The sequence below is a fragment of the Arachis duranensis genome, chromosome 5, assembly GCF_000817695.3.
Source record: "Arachis duranensis cultivar V14167 chromosome 5, aradu.V14167.gnm2.J7QH, whole genome shotgun sequence".
NCBI classification, from domain to species: Eukaryota; Viridiplantae; Streptophyta; class Magnoliopsida; order Fabales; family Fabaceae; genus Arachis; species Arachis duranensis.
The window spans coordinates 20,312,401-20,328,136 of NC_029776.3; the positions used below are offsets into that span (position 1 = coordinate 20,312,401).

At 38.5% G+C, this 15,736-nt stretch overlaps 2 protein-coding genes across 2 annotated transcripts; one reads left to right on the forward strand and one right to left on the reverse strand.

Annotated features, from left to right (window-relative positions):
• The first annotated feature begins 3,413 nt into the window (after positions 1-3,413).
• Positions 3,414-6,493, forward strand: LOC107488662 (pyruvate kinase isozyme A, chloroplastic). Its single transcript, XM_016109417.3, has 7 exons — positions 3,414-4,073; positions 4,158-4,245; positions 4,334-4,524; positions 4,633-4,751; positions 5,291-5,534; positions 5,614-5,848; positions 5,966-6,493. Exons 1-7 carry the CDS (start codon positions 3,570-3,572, stop codon positions 6,292-6,294), a joined length of 1,710 nt encoding a protein of 569 aa, XP_015964903.1. The 5' UTR covers positions 3,414-3,569; the 3' UTR covers positions 6,295-6,493.
• Positions 6,494-8,364: 1,871 nt separating this feature from the next.
• On the reverse strand, positions 8,365-10,570 carry LOC107488660 (probable zinc metallopeptidase EGY3, chloroplastic). The gene is made up of 4 exons (XM_016109416.3): positions 9,831-10,570; positions 9,549-9,746; positions 9,256-9,480; positions 8,365-9,181 (listed from the first exon to the last, which is right to left on the reverse strand). The coding sequence occupies exons 1-4, from the start codon at positions 10,398-10,400 to the stop codon at positions 8,432-8,434; spliced, it is 1,743 nt and encodes a 580-aa protein (XP_015964902.1). The 5' UTR covers positions 10,401-10,570; the 3' UTR covers positions 8,365-8,431.
• Between the last annotated feature and the right edge of the window lie 5,166 nt (positions 10,571-15,736).

The following is a 15,736-nucleotide window of genomic DNA, read 5'->3' on the forward strand; positions in this document are numbered from 1 at the left end:
ACATACACTTCTTCTTCTAAAGTGCCATTTAGAAATGCAGACTTAATATCCATTTGATGTATCTTCCACTTATTTTGAGCCGAGAGTGAAATAATCATACGAATAGTATCTAATCTAGCAACAGGAGCAAATACTTCAAAGTAGTCGATACTTGGTTTTTGTTTGTATCCTTTTGCAACTAATCTTGCTTTGAAACGATCAACTTCACCACTGGGTTTGTACTTAGTCTTGTAAATCCACTTTACTCCAATCGGCTTCTTATCTGCTGGTAAATCTGTTAGCTCCCATGTGTCATTCTTCTCAATGGCATGAATCTCCTCATCCATTGCTTTCTTTCAATTGTTGTCTTTAAAGGCTTCTTCAAAGTTCAACGGCTCACAATCTGAAAATAGAGCAAAGTTTATGATTTCTTCATCGGACGGATCGTTGTCATTGCCAACTTCATAATTTGCTAATCTAGCAGGTAGTCTCCTCTCTCTTTGAGGTCTTCTAGATGATTCTGGTTGTTCGGTTGTGTCTGGTTGTCTTTCTTTATTATCATCACATGTATTTGAAATTACAATCGACTGTTTTTCTGTCTTTGTGTTCTAGTCCCACATGGCTTTCTCGTCAAACGTCACGTCTCTGCTGATGATCACTTTCTTTGTTTTTGGATTGTACAACTTGTATGCTTTTGAGTCTGTGCTATAGCCAATAAAGATACACTTTTCGCCTTTGTCATCTAACTTCTTCCTTAATTGATCTGGTACGTGGGCATAAGCGATACACCCAAAGACTCTGAAATGATGAATGGAAGGCCGCTTTCCACTCCAAGCTTCCTCTGGAGTTTTATCACGAACACTTTTTGTTGGACACCTGTTTAAAATATGAACTGCTGTTGCGGCTTCTTCTGCCCAAAACTCTTTAGGCATTTGTTTTGACTTGAGCATGCATCTGACCATATCCATGATGGTTCTATTCTTTCTTTTAGCAACTCCAATTTGTTGAGGAGTGTATCTAGTTGTTAGTTGGTGTTGAATTCTGTGTTGCTTAAAGTATTCTGAACATGTAAGGTATTCTGTTCCTCTGTCTGTTCTGAGAATTTTGATTTTACAGCCACTTTGTTTTTTGACAAACGCCTTGAATGTCTTAAAGACATCACATGCTTCTGATTTTTGCTTCAGAAAGTATACCTGTGTATATATACTAAAATCATCAATAAAAGTGATAAAGTACCTGCTACCACCATTACTTGGAACTTCTACAGAACAAAGATCTGAATGCACAATTTCAAGTAATCTTCTAGCTCTCTAAGACTTTCCTGTAGGAAATGGATCTCTGTGCTTTTCTCAGATAATTGCCCCATACTTAGTAAATTGTAATCAAGTTCAGGAGCATAGAAAACATCAGAAATATAACTCAGAGAACCATCTTTCAATCTAATTGGTATGTGCCCTTTTCCTTCAATAGGGATCTTTGTACTATTACCAAACTTCAATAATAGTTTAACTGAGTCATCTATTGAAGAAAATAACTCCTTTCTACCAGACATATGATTACTGCAAGCATTATCCAAGTACCATATATTTTCATCTTCAGCACATGAATTACTTGTAAAAAATAAAGTCTGAGTACCCGGATTATCATCAGTGTTTTGATGCTGATTTTCTGCAACGTGTGCTTGATTGTTATTCACCATTTTGAATATGCAATCTGCTACTTTGTGTCCATACTTTCCACAATGAAAACAGTTGAAATTGGTTCTTTCTTGATAAAAATTGCCTCGACCTCTTCCTCGGTTGACAGGCCTGAAATTTGTTTCACCTCTTCCTTGATTAGGTGGTGTAAAATTGTTGTAACTTCCTTGGTTGTAATTGCCATGACCTCTACCTCTAAAACTTCCTCTGCCTCTACTGTGAAAATTAAAACCACGACCTCGTCTTTCTTGTGTACGGCTTGATTCTGCAACGTTGTTGAAATTCACTCGACTTTTCAGGGCTTCCTCAGTTGATTTTTCTGACTTCTCTAGTATTCTACTGATGTGGCTTTCCATGGTTCCTTGCAACTCTGCAATCATCATAGTATCCATATCGTGGGACTCTAGTATCGTAGTCACCACATGGTCATACTTCATCGGCATGGTGCGAAGAATTTTCTCCACCACTTTGCTATCGGGCATATCTTCTCCATAGACTCTCATCTTATTGACAAGATCTGTAACACGAGTAAAATATTGCTCAACGGTTTCTGAGCTAGACATCTCGTACCTTTAATATTCTCTTCTTAAAGACTGTAGCTTTGCTTTCTGAGCTTTATCTATGCCTTTGTATGACAGCTTCAATGTGTTCCATGCTTTCTTTGCACTTTTGGCATTTGCTATTTTGTCAAATACCGTATAATCTACTCCTTGATGAATTTGAGATAGCGCCAATTGATCTCTCCTTTGTTGGGCAGCATCTGCTCCTTCTTGCAAACCTGGTTCAATGAAATTCCACAGGTTCTGGGCCTTCAAATGGGTGGACATCAAAGTCTCCCAATAACTATAATCAAGTTTCCCATCTAACTTGGGATTGGACCACACAATATTGAAAGTGTTTGCCATACTGACTCTATGAATAAACAACTATGTGAGAACTCTCTCACACCTCACAAACTCTCAAACACCAGGCGCTGGATTAACCAGCTCTGATACCAAATGTAAGTATAATACCCACAACTTACTTGGCCCTAGGATCACTTACTCATATAAATGACGCTATCATATTTTCATCTTCAAACTCACTAACACTCATAAAACAAAGGAGAGAATTTCAAAACATACTCATTTTCATTATGGAACACACACATACATTTCACAAGGCATATGTGCCTTTATATAGGCAATGCTTCCTACTAAAATAATAATTTATGAAGTACAACTCAATTTTGTAATGACTACTATTTTATGAGTTGGCTTCATGAATCTTCTTTCAACTTGTATTCATGTAGTTTCCATAATCTTCTAATTTGCTTGAATTCCAATTTCAATTCAATTTGATTTTGAATTTCTTCAATATTGTAGAATGTTGTAGGTATACTACTCTCTTGAATGTTCTTCAAAAATCTTCAAGCTTCCAACATTAGCTTCTAGCAATATCTAGCCAATTGATGATTATTGTATTCAACTAAAACTTTGCTTCTTCTTTGACCATTTTAACTTCAAAAACTCTTCATAAAAATTCTAGTGATGCAAGTTGATTTATAATGAATTAACAATTTTTGTTGGTATTTAACTTAGTTAGATAAAACTTGAATAAAAAAAATGCTTCAATGTGTAACATAATCTTTTCTTTTACGGTTTTCCACAACAGTTTTATATAATCACGTGCGTTAATATGCAAGTGTTTTACAAATTACAATCGTAGTTGTATTGCGACCTAACCAAAGCAAAGTATAAACCCCTGACGGAGTTTACAACGGAGTCCCATTAAAACCCACATCAGCAATGGCGCAAAGTTCAAAGCTTTGAGTTCCGCATTATTTAGACTTTGACCTTTTTTTTTTCCTCTTCCAACAAAAAACAAGTTTGCCTCACACTTTCTGTGGTCACCATGGCCGCGGCGGCGCGCGATCTGAGTCTTGTTTCGCAATTTTGCGTTGCCGGAAGCCGTCTAGCTGCTTTGGGAAAGTGTGGGGTTCATCTGTTGAAGAAAGGGAGAAGGGGAAATGCTGGGTTCAAGGTTCGTGCAGCTGTGCAACTGGGTTCTGAGAGTGAAAAGGCAACTAAGCCATTGGAGAAGACTTTTGGGATGGATGTGGTTTCAGAAGTGGGTTTGAGAGAGAAGGGCTTCATGGGTTTGAGGAAGACGAAGCTCTTTGGCACCATTGGCCCTGCTTGCTCCTCACTCAACGATCTGGAGAAGCTTGCATTGGCCGGTATGAACGTTGCGAGGCTCAACATGTGCCATGGCTCCAGGGACTGGCACCGTGACGTCATCAGGAAGATCAAAATGTTGAATGAGGACAAGGGTTTCTCTATTTCTCTCATGATTGATACTGAGGGTAGCCAGATCCATGTTGTTGATCATGGTGCTCCTTCCTCTCTCAAAGTTGAGGTCAGTTTTTATAATTTGGAACACCATGAAACATCCAACACTCTTTATGAAATGTTTCTTCTTTCTTGTTTGTTTCACTGTCAGGAAGATTCTATTTGGCTCTTTACTGCTAAAAATATTGAGGGTTCTCGTCCATTCACCGTTCAAGCCAACTACGGACGCTTTTCTGAAGGTGCTAATTTTGTGGCCAATCAAAACCTTAACTAACTTTCACAACAAATTTTCTTTATTATATTGGTGAGCTTGTTAGTGATAACCAGGTATTGAAGTGGGCGATGAAGTTGTTATTGATGGTGGAATGGCATGCTTTGTGGTTGTTGAAAAGACTGGAAATGATTTGCATTGCAAGTGCATAGATCCAGGTCTTTTTCTTCCTGGAGCCAAATTTAGTTTCTGGAGAGATGGAAAGCTTGTACGAAGGAATCACAAGCTCCCCACCCTGTCCACGAAGGTATTCATTTTTCACCATCCATTATTCAGAACCCAGCATTTCCTGTAAAACAATAATCGTTCTTAGATTGCATGTGTTTCTCATATATTCAGGCCGTTTAATGCACAGGATTGGGCTGACATTGATTTTGGTATCTCCGAGGGAGTTGACTTTTTTGCCTTGTCCTTTGTCAATCATGCTGATTCTGTTCAACATCTGAAGAACTACCTCTCTACTAAATCAACCAAGTAAGAAAGCACAAGTTTATAAAAGGGTATTATGTACAGTTCTATCCATATTAAGAACCACCCTAGGAATTTGTCACAAGGGAGGCATTAGATCCATTGGTTTGCATTACTCACCATACATCATGGGGCTTTTCATTCACTGAATGTCGTTATCAATCCGATGTGTCATTTTCCATATTTTATTACTTGATATCATTCAGGTTGCAACTGTTAGCAGTCTCATAAGTTTATGTTTTGAATCTCTTATGAGAAATTGGCTTGTTCAGCACTTTTTCTAGATTAAACACCAATGCATTGATAGATTTATAATATCGATCTGTTCCCTCCCTGTCATTACTGCATGATAGTTGTTCTGAACATCCTATTCATATCATGGTTAATTCCCTCACACTGCCTTAACTCTAAACATCGTTATCTATTCTGCTTAAAAAAAAAAAGCTTTGTAATTTAACTCAAATCTCATTGGCATGAGATTTCCTAATTTATCATTTTATCGTGATTGGAATATTAATATCATGAATCATAAATGGTTATTGAAGATCCATCAAAGTATTAGCAAAAATAGAGAGCTTAGAATCCCTTCATAATCTGAAGGAAATAGTACAAGCTTCCGATGGAATCATGGTAGCTCGTGGTGACCTTGGAGTTGAAATACCACTGGAACAGATTCCCACAGTTCAAGAGGATATAATTTACATTTGTAGACAATTAAACAAGCCTGTCATTGTAGCATCTCAACTTCTTGAGTCAATGGTTGAATACCCAACACCAACACGGGCCGAGGTAAGAGAATCACATTATTCAGTCAATTTGGTCGAAGGGAATCATATCAGATTGATAGCATTTGGTTTTATGCAATAAGGTAGCAGATGTTTCTGAAGCAGTTCGACAGTATGCTGATGCTTTGATGTTGTCTGGTGAGTCAGCCATTGGATCATATGGACAAAAGGCTCTTGCAGTCCTAGATATGACAAGCACCAGAATCGAATCATGGGCCAGAGAGGAAAACAGGCAAAGCCTTCTCAATCACTATCAACTGGGAGTTTCTTTACCAGATCGCACTGCTGAGCAGATGTGCAATTGTGCTGTTGAAATGGGTAATTCCATGCAGTTCTTCTTGCAACTTGTGATTAAAATAGTTAATAGTATACAATGAATTCATCTTGCGAAATGTAGTACTATCTTATGTTTGTACGTGTATGCATTGTTTGCAGCTAACAATCTTGGTGTTGATGCCATATTTGTGTACACAAAGCACGGATACATGGCATCACTTCTATCACGAAATCGTCCCAATCCTCCAATATTTGCATTCACAAAGGACGAAAGTACCATAATGGCTCTCAACTTAAATTGGGGTGTTGTACCCTTCCAGGTTGACCTGTCAGATGATGCAGAATCCAACATCTCAAAATCCATCAAGTTCATGAAATCGAGAGGACTTATCATGCATGGGGATGTTGTTTTGGTGGTGTCGGATGTTGCTCCGACACGCGTAACTCCGATGGCTTCCCAGTCAATTCAGGTGAAGACCATTGTCTGAGACGGAGAGGCTATGTTGTAGTATTGTTATACTGGGTACTTACTATGTAATGTATAGACCTTATATTTTTAGTATGCCTTGACAGTTTATCTTCATTTCAAGAACCGACTTTCAGCACTAGTCGTTTGTACTTTATGTTATGCCCATTTTACTTGGATTTGCTTCAATGATATTTAATATTAACAACTATTAGTATGAATTGCATGACGGATGGACTTACTTGCCTTGAGCAACTATTCAGTGTTAAAATAATTAGTAGCATACTTATTGGTTTACACGCAAATTGAATCCAAGCAGCATTCGATCACAATTTCTTTTATGAATCTTATTGGAATTCATTGTGGAGAATGTATCGTTCAGAAAAGAATAATGCTAAATAACCAATATAATTTATTATTTTTGTCTATACCTGGCCAAGATAGATATTTCTATACTAAATTTTAAAATCTAAATCCTAATAGTATAAACATAAAATGTTATTTATAAATATTAATATTAATAAAAAAATTTCTGATTTTTTCCTTAAAAAAATGAAGTGAATCCATTAAAGTTTACCTTACACTTGAATATGAGATGGAGTGTATTCTGCATTTCCAATTTTCTTTTACTAAGCATGATCTTAGCTGTTATCTGCTCATATATAAAATGGGGAAAGGTTAAAAGAAAGAAAATGGCAATGCTCTGTTAACTCCAATATATCTATGCATAGTAAAGGGAGATAAACACAACTAGTATATATATTATATAATAAGAAAAAGAGAAAAAGCCAAATTGGTTCTTGATTTTTTGGTCCACGTACATTTAAATACTGAAGATTTAAAAATAAATTTAAGAACTTGATTTCTTTAAAATTTAGACATATTAATTTTTAGGTCAAATTTATCCTATTTTTTAAAGCTCTCACGTGTGCATTTGTATCATCCAGGTCAATACGACAAAAATCACGCTTGATTTTTTCGTTAGATTTGACAGACCCAAGTAAATATAAGGAATTGATATATCTAAGTTTTGAAAAAGTTAAAAATTTAAATTTATTTTCAAATTCTCAAATACTTAAATATATTTGTCATTTTTTCGGAAAAGAGAATATCTATTTGAAATTCTGACAGGCATTTTTGTTTTTTGTGTAAGCAACGGAATGATCTGAATTGTTACAGAAATGAAATCTTGTTTTCATCACAGGAAATAATAATAATAATAATAATAATAATATTCGGTTTTCGTTTTATCCGGTGGCCGGTATACGGTTAACGTGAGCCTCAAGTTCTGGCCACAAGAAGGGACCATATTCCGCGCACGTTAGCCACTTGTCCGCCTGCTACTGCTGCTGTCTCTTCCTTCTTCTAAAATAGGAGAGACTTTGGTGTTCTGCTTGTTGGCTATGGCTTCCTTGCAACTTTAGAAACCCGACTTCTCTTCACGTTCGCTTTGTCAATCAAATTTCACCAGAAAATGGAGCGATCTATGTCCCTCAACAGTCAACAGCCAAGGCCTTGAGGTTCTGCTTCTCTTAACACATTCATTTCTTTTAACTGCATATTAGTATTAATTAATTAATTAATAATTGGCATTGTAAGTGTGGCTTCAGTGGATCATACTCCTACTTCTATAGTGTGTATTGGACTGAGATCTTAATCAACAAACCTGCTTTGATGAAATTGCTAAAATCACTTGATGTATTTTTTCAGGCCTTGGTCCCTCGGGCTAAAGTGCTGTTGACACTTGGAGGAACATTTTTCTTGAAATTTTGGCCATTGATCCTCATAACTCATAAGTCATAACTGTGGCATCTTTTTCTGCTCTCTACTTTATAAGCAATTTGACTTGACCATCTTTCTTATTTGAACAAGAAAACTTTATAGAGCATTACTTGAGTGTGTGAAACATGTTGCCCTCACTAACTTAATGCAGTTTGTGCATGATGGGAGTAAGATGCAGCTGTTATGTGGATCCATATGAACTCCTCGACGAAGACTCTAAATCCCAGATTTTTACATACATAGCTCTTAGCTAAGAATCTAGCTCCATGTTGATTTATTTCCTTTTATAATGTATATAAAGGCAGGGTGATGAATCACATTTACATAAATAGCTGGAATTGAAATTTGAAATATAAGCAAGCAAAATTGGCAGAAATCTAGATGTCTCCCCGGAAGAAGGGAGCAGAGAGGAAGGAAGAGGAGAAAGTGCCGCCGCTGTTGGGGAAGAGGGTGAGGAAAGAGATGAGCGCAAGGACAATACCCCAAGCAAATCTGGATTCCCCGAGAGGGGTAATCTCGTCCTTTGCAGGCATCTCTTCTCCTCCCCTCAAGAAGGTTGCAAACAAGCCCCATGCCAGACACAGAACGCTCCCACTCAGCCCACCGATTCCAAGCAACATGGACGTCCCAAAAGACAAGATTGCAGCTGTGCTTCTCCCAAACATGGCCTGCGCAATGCGCCCTCCCTCTAGTCTCCCGCATGGCAAGAGGTTCAATGACGTCACCACCATCCCCAACAGCCCCGCAAATGCAAGCGGATCCACAGGCACTCCCACGCCCTCCACCGCGTACGGCAGCACATTCCCAAGATCATCCGTGTACGGCCCTATTACCAGCTGGATGAATGACAGCAACGGGTTGTTGTAGAAGAACTGCGGCCTTATGTACAGTGCATTCTCCCCTCCATTGAAGCTTCCATCTGCTACGAATGCCGCTACTGCAAGCACTAGTGATGTCAAATATGCACTCGCTGTTCGGGCCACTGGAATATCAAACAGTGCTTTCTTGTTTGGAAGAAGGCTTTCGTAGTTGTTCATCACTCCCAAGCACCCTGTCCAATTTGATGGAACCAAGAACGACGGGCTCAGTTTCACACCATAACGAGCTGCCGTTACTCTCGTTGCTATCTACACATTAAGAACACATCCATCATCATCATCATCAATTCGTATACAATAGAATAAAATTGACTCTTTCTTACCTCAGAAACTCCTAGAATAGATAAGAACCCACCAAACAAAGGTGCAACATTAGCTATATAATCATCCAATGTTGCGTCCGGTTTGAGGAAGAAGCCACTCATGAGAGCAATTGTCCCAACGGTAGTAACAGATAACGCAATGGCGCTAAGATAGCCCAAGGGATTACTCAGCTTAGTTGATTCAAATTGGAGATCTATTTCTGCTTTGGGTTGCACCACACAAGCCTGAAAATAATGTGTATGAGTATGTATCATGTATGTCTACGTACATTAGTTCATCAATGTGCGTGTACCTGCTTGGTAATGTCATTTGTTTTCTCTTCCATGAACCAAAGGACGACCTCACGGCCAGCAGCATCGGAGAGCTTCTTCTCCAACCTGGGAATGACTTCATCGATGGGTCTCCTCAAGTTGCCGATGAAGATGCCTCCATCTCCGAACCTTCGAACATCGGTTGCAAAGAAAGTGTCAAAGCCAAAGCAACTCTTCAACTGCATTGTTAGAAGTAGCAAAAGAGCAGAGTGAGTGAGAGTCATGCATAATGGCAACTTGGCAAGGGTGATTGAGTTGCCTACCTTGTTAAGATCAAGAGCCCTGAAGGTTTGCTCTGCTTTCTCCAACCTCTCCTTTTCCTTGGTTAGAGTATCACGGCGTAAGGTGTTCAGAAGAGCCACAAGGGGATTAGTAGCACCGCTTGATTCTCTGCTTAGCTGCTTGAGCTTGGTGTCAGCCCTCTTCTTCTCAAGCTTGATGGCGGCCTCGATCGAAGGGTTGCCCATGAACTTCTTGAACTCCTCATCCGTCTTCCAATCCGTTTCCTGTTCTTGTTTCTCCTTTTGCTCCTCATCTTCTTCTTTGTGGCTCTCATTGGTAGGATTCCCATCAGGGGAAACGGCAACCGTAGTAGCAGAGTCAGAGTCAGAGTCAAAGTTAGAGTCAGCGGAGTGGGTTTGGTGCTGGTAGTCTTCTTGTTTCAGGGAGCAGTTGAGGGGTTTCAACAACGAAGCATGTTTTGAGCGCAGAGAAACGGAAAGATGGCCATTTCGGTGGCTGAGTGGAAAAACGAAGAGGCTTCTCCCGCATCTGCAACTGTATCTGTATCTGTATGGGACCGAAGAATAGGAAAGAGCAGAAAGAGTTGCCATGGGTGTAGATAGATGATCATATAGTTGAGAATTTGGAGATGAGGGGACATACTTCTACTTGTGCCAAGTTTCACGTATATGTTGGCAAACTCCAGAAGGTTTGAGAATTTTACAGGTGTACACTGCAATCAACCCAGCGACAAATTTCCACACAGCATCTCGGATTTTGATGGTGACACACGCCCCACTTCAACTGGTGGAATTTTCATACTATCCGATCAACTTCTTTACACTTAATTAGAAAAAATGTGGGTCCATTCCATTTCACTCAACTTGAATTTTTCATAAACCCAACTCAGAAGCAGACAAGTCCAACTACTTGTTTTTCTTTTTTTCCTTGAAACCTTTCCACTGATTGTCCTCAAAATGAGGTGCATCTTAAATCTCCAACGGACATTAAATCTAGTTACCTGATTGATTAACCGTATAATGTTAATTAATTCAGTTAGTCATGTTTAAGTGTTAATTAAGCCATATCATTGGAAACCAAACAAGACAAGGGAGTATATGCCTTCTAGCTATGAACATGGACCATGGTGTATCTATTTTATTCAAAGTTAAAACTAAAACAAATCAATTGTTTCGCTGATAATGTCATATAAGATGGCATCTCCTATCTCCATTTGTATCTCCCCACTATGTACTATTTGGAACATGTTCCACTCCTGGGATGTGACACAACATTCCGTATACAAGAGGTCGCTGATACTATTAACTTTTCTCCATTGTTTCCCAAAGAAGCTTAAGTGCTGATCTTTTACACTTAGAATGTCATCTGAATCTGCTTGTATTGAAAGACTTCTGCCTTGGTCTTGCTGTAAATAAAACTCTAAGGGTAGCTGAAACCGCTCCCTCTTGTCAACCGCATCCTCTAGTTTATGCTTTCTTGCTGGCCTCAATTTCAGAATATTTGGGTTCAGTAGTAGCTTTCTCAAATAGGTGGAGAACAAGGAGTCTCGAACGAGTTCCGGTGGAGAATTTGGCAGCCGGGCTTCTAGACTTGTCTCTGTTCTAATACAACCAAAATTTTGAGAAATGGATGATTATCCTAAATGATAGTACTATTTTGAGATTGTGAGGAAAATGTGGAACCTGCGTTGGGTAGTGACACTCTGCTGATCCGATATGGTTCGTAAGCTATATGCAGCTGCTGTTAGGTTAATGAGTTAGTTTTTGACAAATGATGTTATGATAATGAATCAGTGATTATGTGATTGCATAATGCATAAACATAGGCATATGAATACAACACCTTGTACTTACCTCTGATGTTGTGAATGTCTGAAACACGTCCTCAACGTGGCTCTTAGTATAATAATCAGGAGCAGTTAATGATTTCAATGAAAAGAGGTCATCATCTGTTTGTTTTTTGTCACCGTTGTGGCTGTGGTGTTCATCATCCCAGTCTGAGGGAATGAACTTGTAAAGTAGTGTTCTTAGGATGCCAGTAGCATGTAAGAACCTCTTCCTTATCTTGTGTATATCATCATACTTGAGATGCTTTGCTCTACTATTATCAGACTTGCACTTGTTGAACAAGTAACTTCTTTCTATGATGTAATCTTGCAACGAAAACGGCTCTTGTTGTCTTTGAAGATGTTCTTTAAGTGTCTTGGAAAAATCCATGTGAATGTGAAGGACAGAAAAGAAGATGTTCACGCTCTGAAAGTGAAAGTGAATGAGAATGAGAATGAGAGAGAGAGCATGGCCATGGCTGTGTTAGTTGTAATAGCCTATTATAATTAAAGCAAGGGGTTGGGGTTGGAGTGAGTGAGTAGGGAAGAGCTACTCATGTTTGTGGTGCCATCCTGTCTGTTTATTTCATATATCAAATTTCTTCATTGCTTTGCTTTTTTCTTCTTTTCCATCTTTTATGGTCCTCTGTCCAAATTTCTTATATCTGTTATTCCCTTACTCTAAAAGCAATAGTAGCAAGTATCTTAATTAATTTATACTAGAAATATTAAAATGAACAGGTGGGGGTGTGATGCAATGAGCAATATACATTATAGTGGTACTTTTATGATCAGGGATTTGGGGAAAGTATGAGTGACATGGGGACGTCATGTTATTATTTAAGCATCCAAAGGAGGCTCTTAGCCTTCAAAGGTGGGCAAAGACAGATATAAATAGAATCAATGCAGATTTTCTTTCTTAAGAAAAAAGACCATTTGAAGTACTTCAAAAAAATATATTTGTTTACTTTTAACGTTGAAGAAAGCAGATATCTGAAATGATCTTCGGCATTCGGCAACCTTTTACAGCAGGAGAGACGAGCCTAAAGAAAATGGTTTGTCCTTCCTTGCAGTGTTTGAGGTGCCTCTGACATATCTGAAAATCATCATTAATTCACATTCACTACTTGCCTTGACGTTGCCGATTGTATTGCCTAACCTCCATCTCTCTCTCTCTGAATTTCTATATTATTTATTTTCTTCTGGTGTTGTTCTATATTTACTTTTAACATATTTTTCACAGTAAATTAAAAAGCAATGTTTAAACTGAGTAATATAACCCACTCACATCGAACCTCTTTCTACACCACCCATACATATCAAGGTCTAAAGAGTTAAAATGAATTGCAGGAAGCAAAAAGTATCTCAACATCACAACGTTTTGTACTATTTGCTTGCTATTTTCTGATAACCTTTACTATGAAACCATCATCATATTCAAGTTCTATATCAAAAACACAGAACATAATGTGGAATTCAGTACAACAAACTGCCAAATGGGATGCAAACAACACTAACGAAATTCATAAGTTGATCTACGTCAAGCGTGTGAGATGATAAAATGTCAACACTGTATTTTTTTAATGTACACAACCCCTGACTAACACTCTCGTACTTTGGTTTTTGGTGTTAATGATGTTGATGCTTTCTGATTAGAAGAAACTGTGTTGGGCCAAAGAAATCTATGTTCCAAGTTCCAAGTTATGGGAGTTTAATGTACACGAAGTATGACAAAACAGAGAGCTGGAACCATGATATGATATGATACGATTACGATAACTAGGAGATAAGGGATTATATCATATTATCAGATGTAAAACCTTGGTCCGATAATAAAGCAGGAAAAATTTTAAGTGTATATGTGGTGTTGCCGTTATTTTCACAGTTGATTTTAAGTAGTGTGTATTATATATATTTTTTATAGTTGAGATCAACGGTTAAAATTATTAGAAAAAGGTAGGCGAACAATATTATTTATATATCTCTGAGTATCTAACTTGATCCAACTCGTTTAGATAAGATTAGTAATCTGATCGGTAGAAAGGTGAGTTAAAAAGTTAAACTATAAATACAGTTATTTTATTATTTTAAATTTTAATATGAATTTAATTTGTTTTTTTATTTTATCAGTATAATTATAAAATATAGAATTATTAAATATTGTGTTTGATTGAAAAAAATAATTTTTTTTGGATAAGATTGGATAAAAATTTTAGGGTTCAAATTAAGAATTTTTTTACGATAAAATAATTGAGTTTTAAAAAGATTTGATCTGCAGATGAGATTGAAGTGGAGTTCAAATCCTATCCATCACTATTCCTAATAAGGAGTCGGTTTAATTACTCTGTACGTCTTTATCGTTTTACTAAATTTTCAATTAAATTCCTATATTTTTTCTTTTCAATTGAATTTCTGTACCGTTTAATTTTTTTCAATTAAGTCCTTATTGACGTTAAACGTCTAAAAAATGTTACTAAACGTCCATCATCTTCTCACCCTCTTTCCCCATCACCACCCTCCTTCTACCAACAAGCTCCCTTTCTACATAGTAGAATGGATGTGGATCGTGCTTTCAAGCAAATATCACGGCTGATGGTGCGACGAAGCTGAAGGAGAGTGTGAAGAAAAAGTTTAAGAAGTTCATGGGGGAGTACACCTAATGCAGAGTACAGATTGTTGGGCCACCGTGCAGAACTCTCGACCACCGGGAAGACTTCGGGGGAGAATCAAGTGAGAGAACATAAGATGAGAGCCTCTTCACACTTGCAACATTAACAATCTCCTCCTCAGATGTGAGCCTTCACATCAAGCATCAACTCCCCCTCTTTCTAGCTCTTCCACCTCAGGTATGAGCCTTCACATCAAGCATCAACTCCACCACGAGTATTCGTCCATCACACCACCGTAACCACACCGCGGGACACGCTATCCGAACCACCTTTGTCGGGAAGACTTTCGATACTTCATCTTGAATACTCCTTAAATCAAACCGATTAACCACCGGCTCTGATACCACAGGAGAGACTTCGGAGATGAATCAAGTGAGAGAACATAAGATAAGAAGACACCACATCCAACTCAAAACCTTAAGGTAGTAAGTTAATGGACCTCTCATCATATAAATTTCTCACTCTTCCTTGCTTTCTTTGATGTGGGACTAACTTCTTACACTCCTCACACTTGCAACATTAACACAGTTAACCTTCAATTCTATTACCAAAAGTTAGGGATGGCAAAACGGGTCGAGCCCGCCGGGCCGATCCGCAAAACCCGCTAAAAAAGGCGGGTTGGGCTAGGATTTGGAACCCGCCAAATTTAAAAAACCCGCTAAACCCGCACTGCCAAATTGGAGGGTTTGGCGAGGCGGGGCGGGCCGGTCCGCCGAACCGAAGCTTTTTATTTTTCTTTTTTTTATTAAAAAAAGGAGTGGTTACTATTATATATTTTTCAAAAAAAAAAAAAGAAAAAAGAGTCAAGCGGGCTAGCCCGCCAACCCGCCAATCCGCCATAAAGTGGGGCGGGCTAGCATTTTGAACCCATTTTAGTTGGCGGGGCGGGCCGGTCCGCCCCGTTTATGAGGCGGGCCTAGGCAGGGTGGGGCGAGTTGGGGTGGGCCAGCCCGCTTTGCCACCCCTACCAAAAGTGGCCTCTAATTAAAATTTATATTTTTACTACTAAATTCATAGAATTCTAAACCTTATATGCACTTTTTACAGGAAATTTCAACAAAAATTCTACTCCAATTCATCCAACTGAACTTATACCACATCAATATATTCAGAAACTGACGTCGACAACGGACGGGAAGAGAGCAACTCGTTGGCAACAAAATCATGAAAAATTCAAATCACAACCACAATTTTAGATCTGCAATTGGAGCTTCTAATTCAGGAACCAACCTACTTGAATGTAGAACATGAACTCTGAACGCCGGCGATCGTACGTCGTGAGGAACAGAACCAGTTGAGAAAGATGACGAAGTCCGCAATGGCAGACCACCCAACACGATGATAGCATGCGACGCACGGCTGGAAACGGCGCCTCAAGTATCTTGAGCTTATGAACTGAAAAACGCACTTCAACGTTATTGTTTTGGTGGCC

Coding starts and splice junctions, on each gene's coding strand:
- LOC107488662 (XM_016109417.3), top strand. CDS start 3,570: ATGGCCGCGGCGGCGCGCGATCTGAGTCTTGTTTCGCAATTTTGCGTT. Junction 4,246..4,333: donor CTACGGACGCTTTTCTGAAG/GTGCTAATTTTG, acceptor AGTGATAACCAG/GTATTGAAGTGGGCGATGAA. Junction 4,525..4,632: donor TCCCCACCCTGTCCACGAAG/GTATTCATTTTT, acceptor TTTAATGCACAG/GATTGGGCTGACATTGATTT.
- LOC107488660 (XM_016109416.3), bottom strand. CDS start 10,400: ATGGCAACTCTTTCTGCTCTTTCCTATTCTTCGGTCCCATACAGATAC. Junction 9,747..9,830: donor GGGCTCTTGATCTTAACAAG/GTAGGCAACTCA, acceptor CTAACAATGCAG/TTGAAGAGTTGCTTTGGCTT. Junction 9,182..9,255: donor CTATTCTAGGAGTTTCTGAG/GTAAGAAAGAGT, acceptor CTTAATGTGTAG/ATAGCAACGAGAGTAACGGC.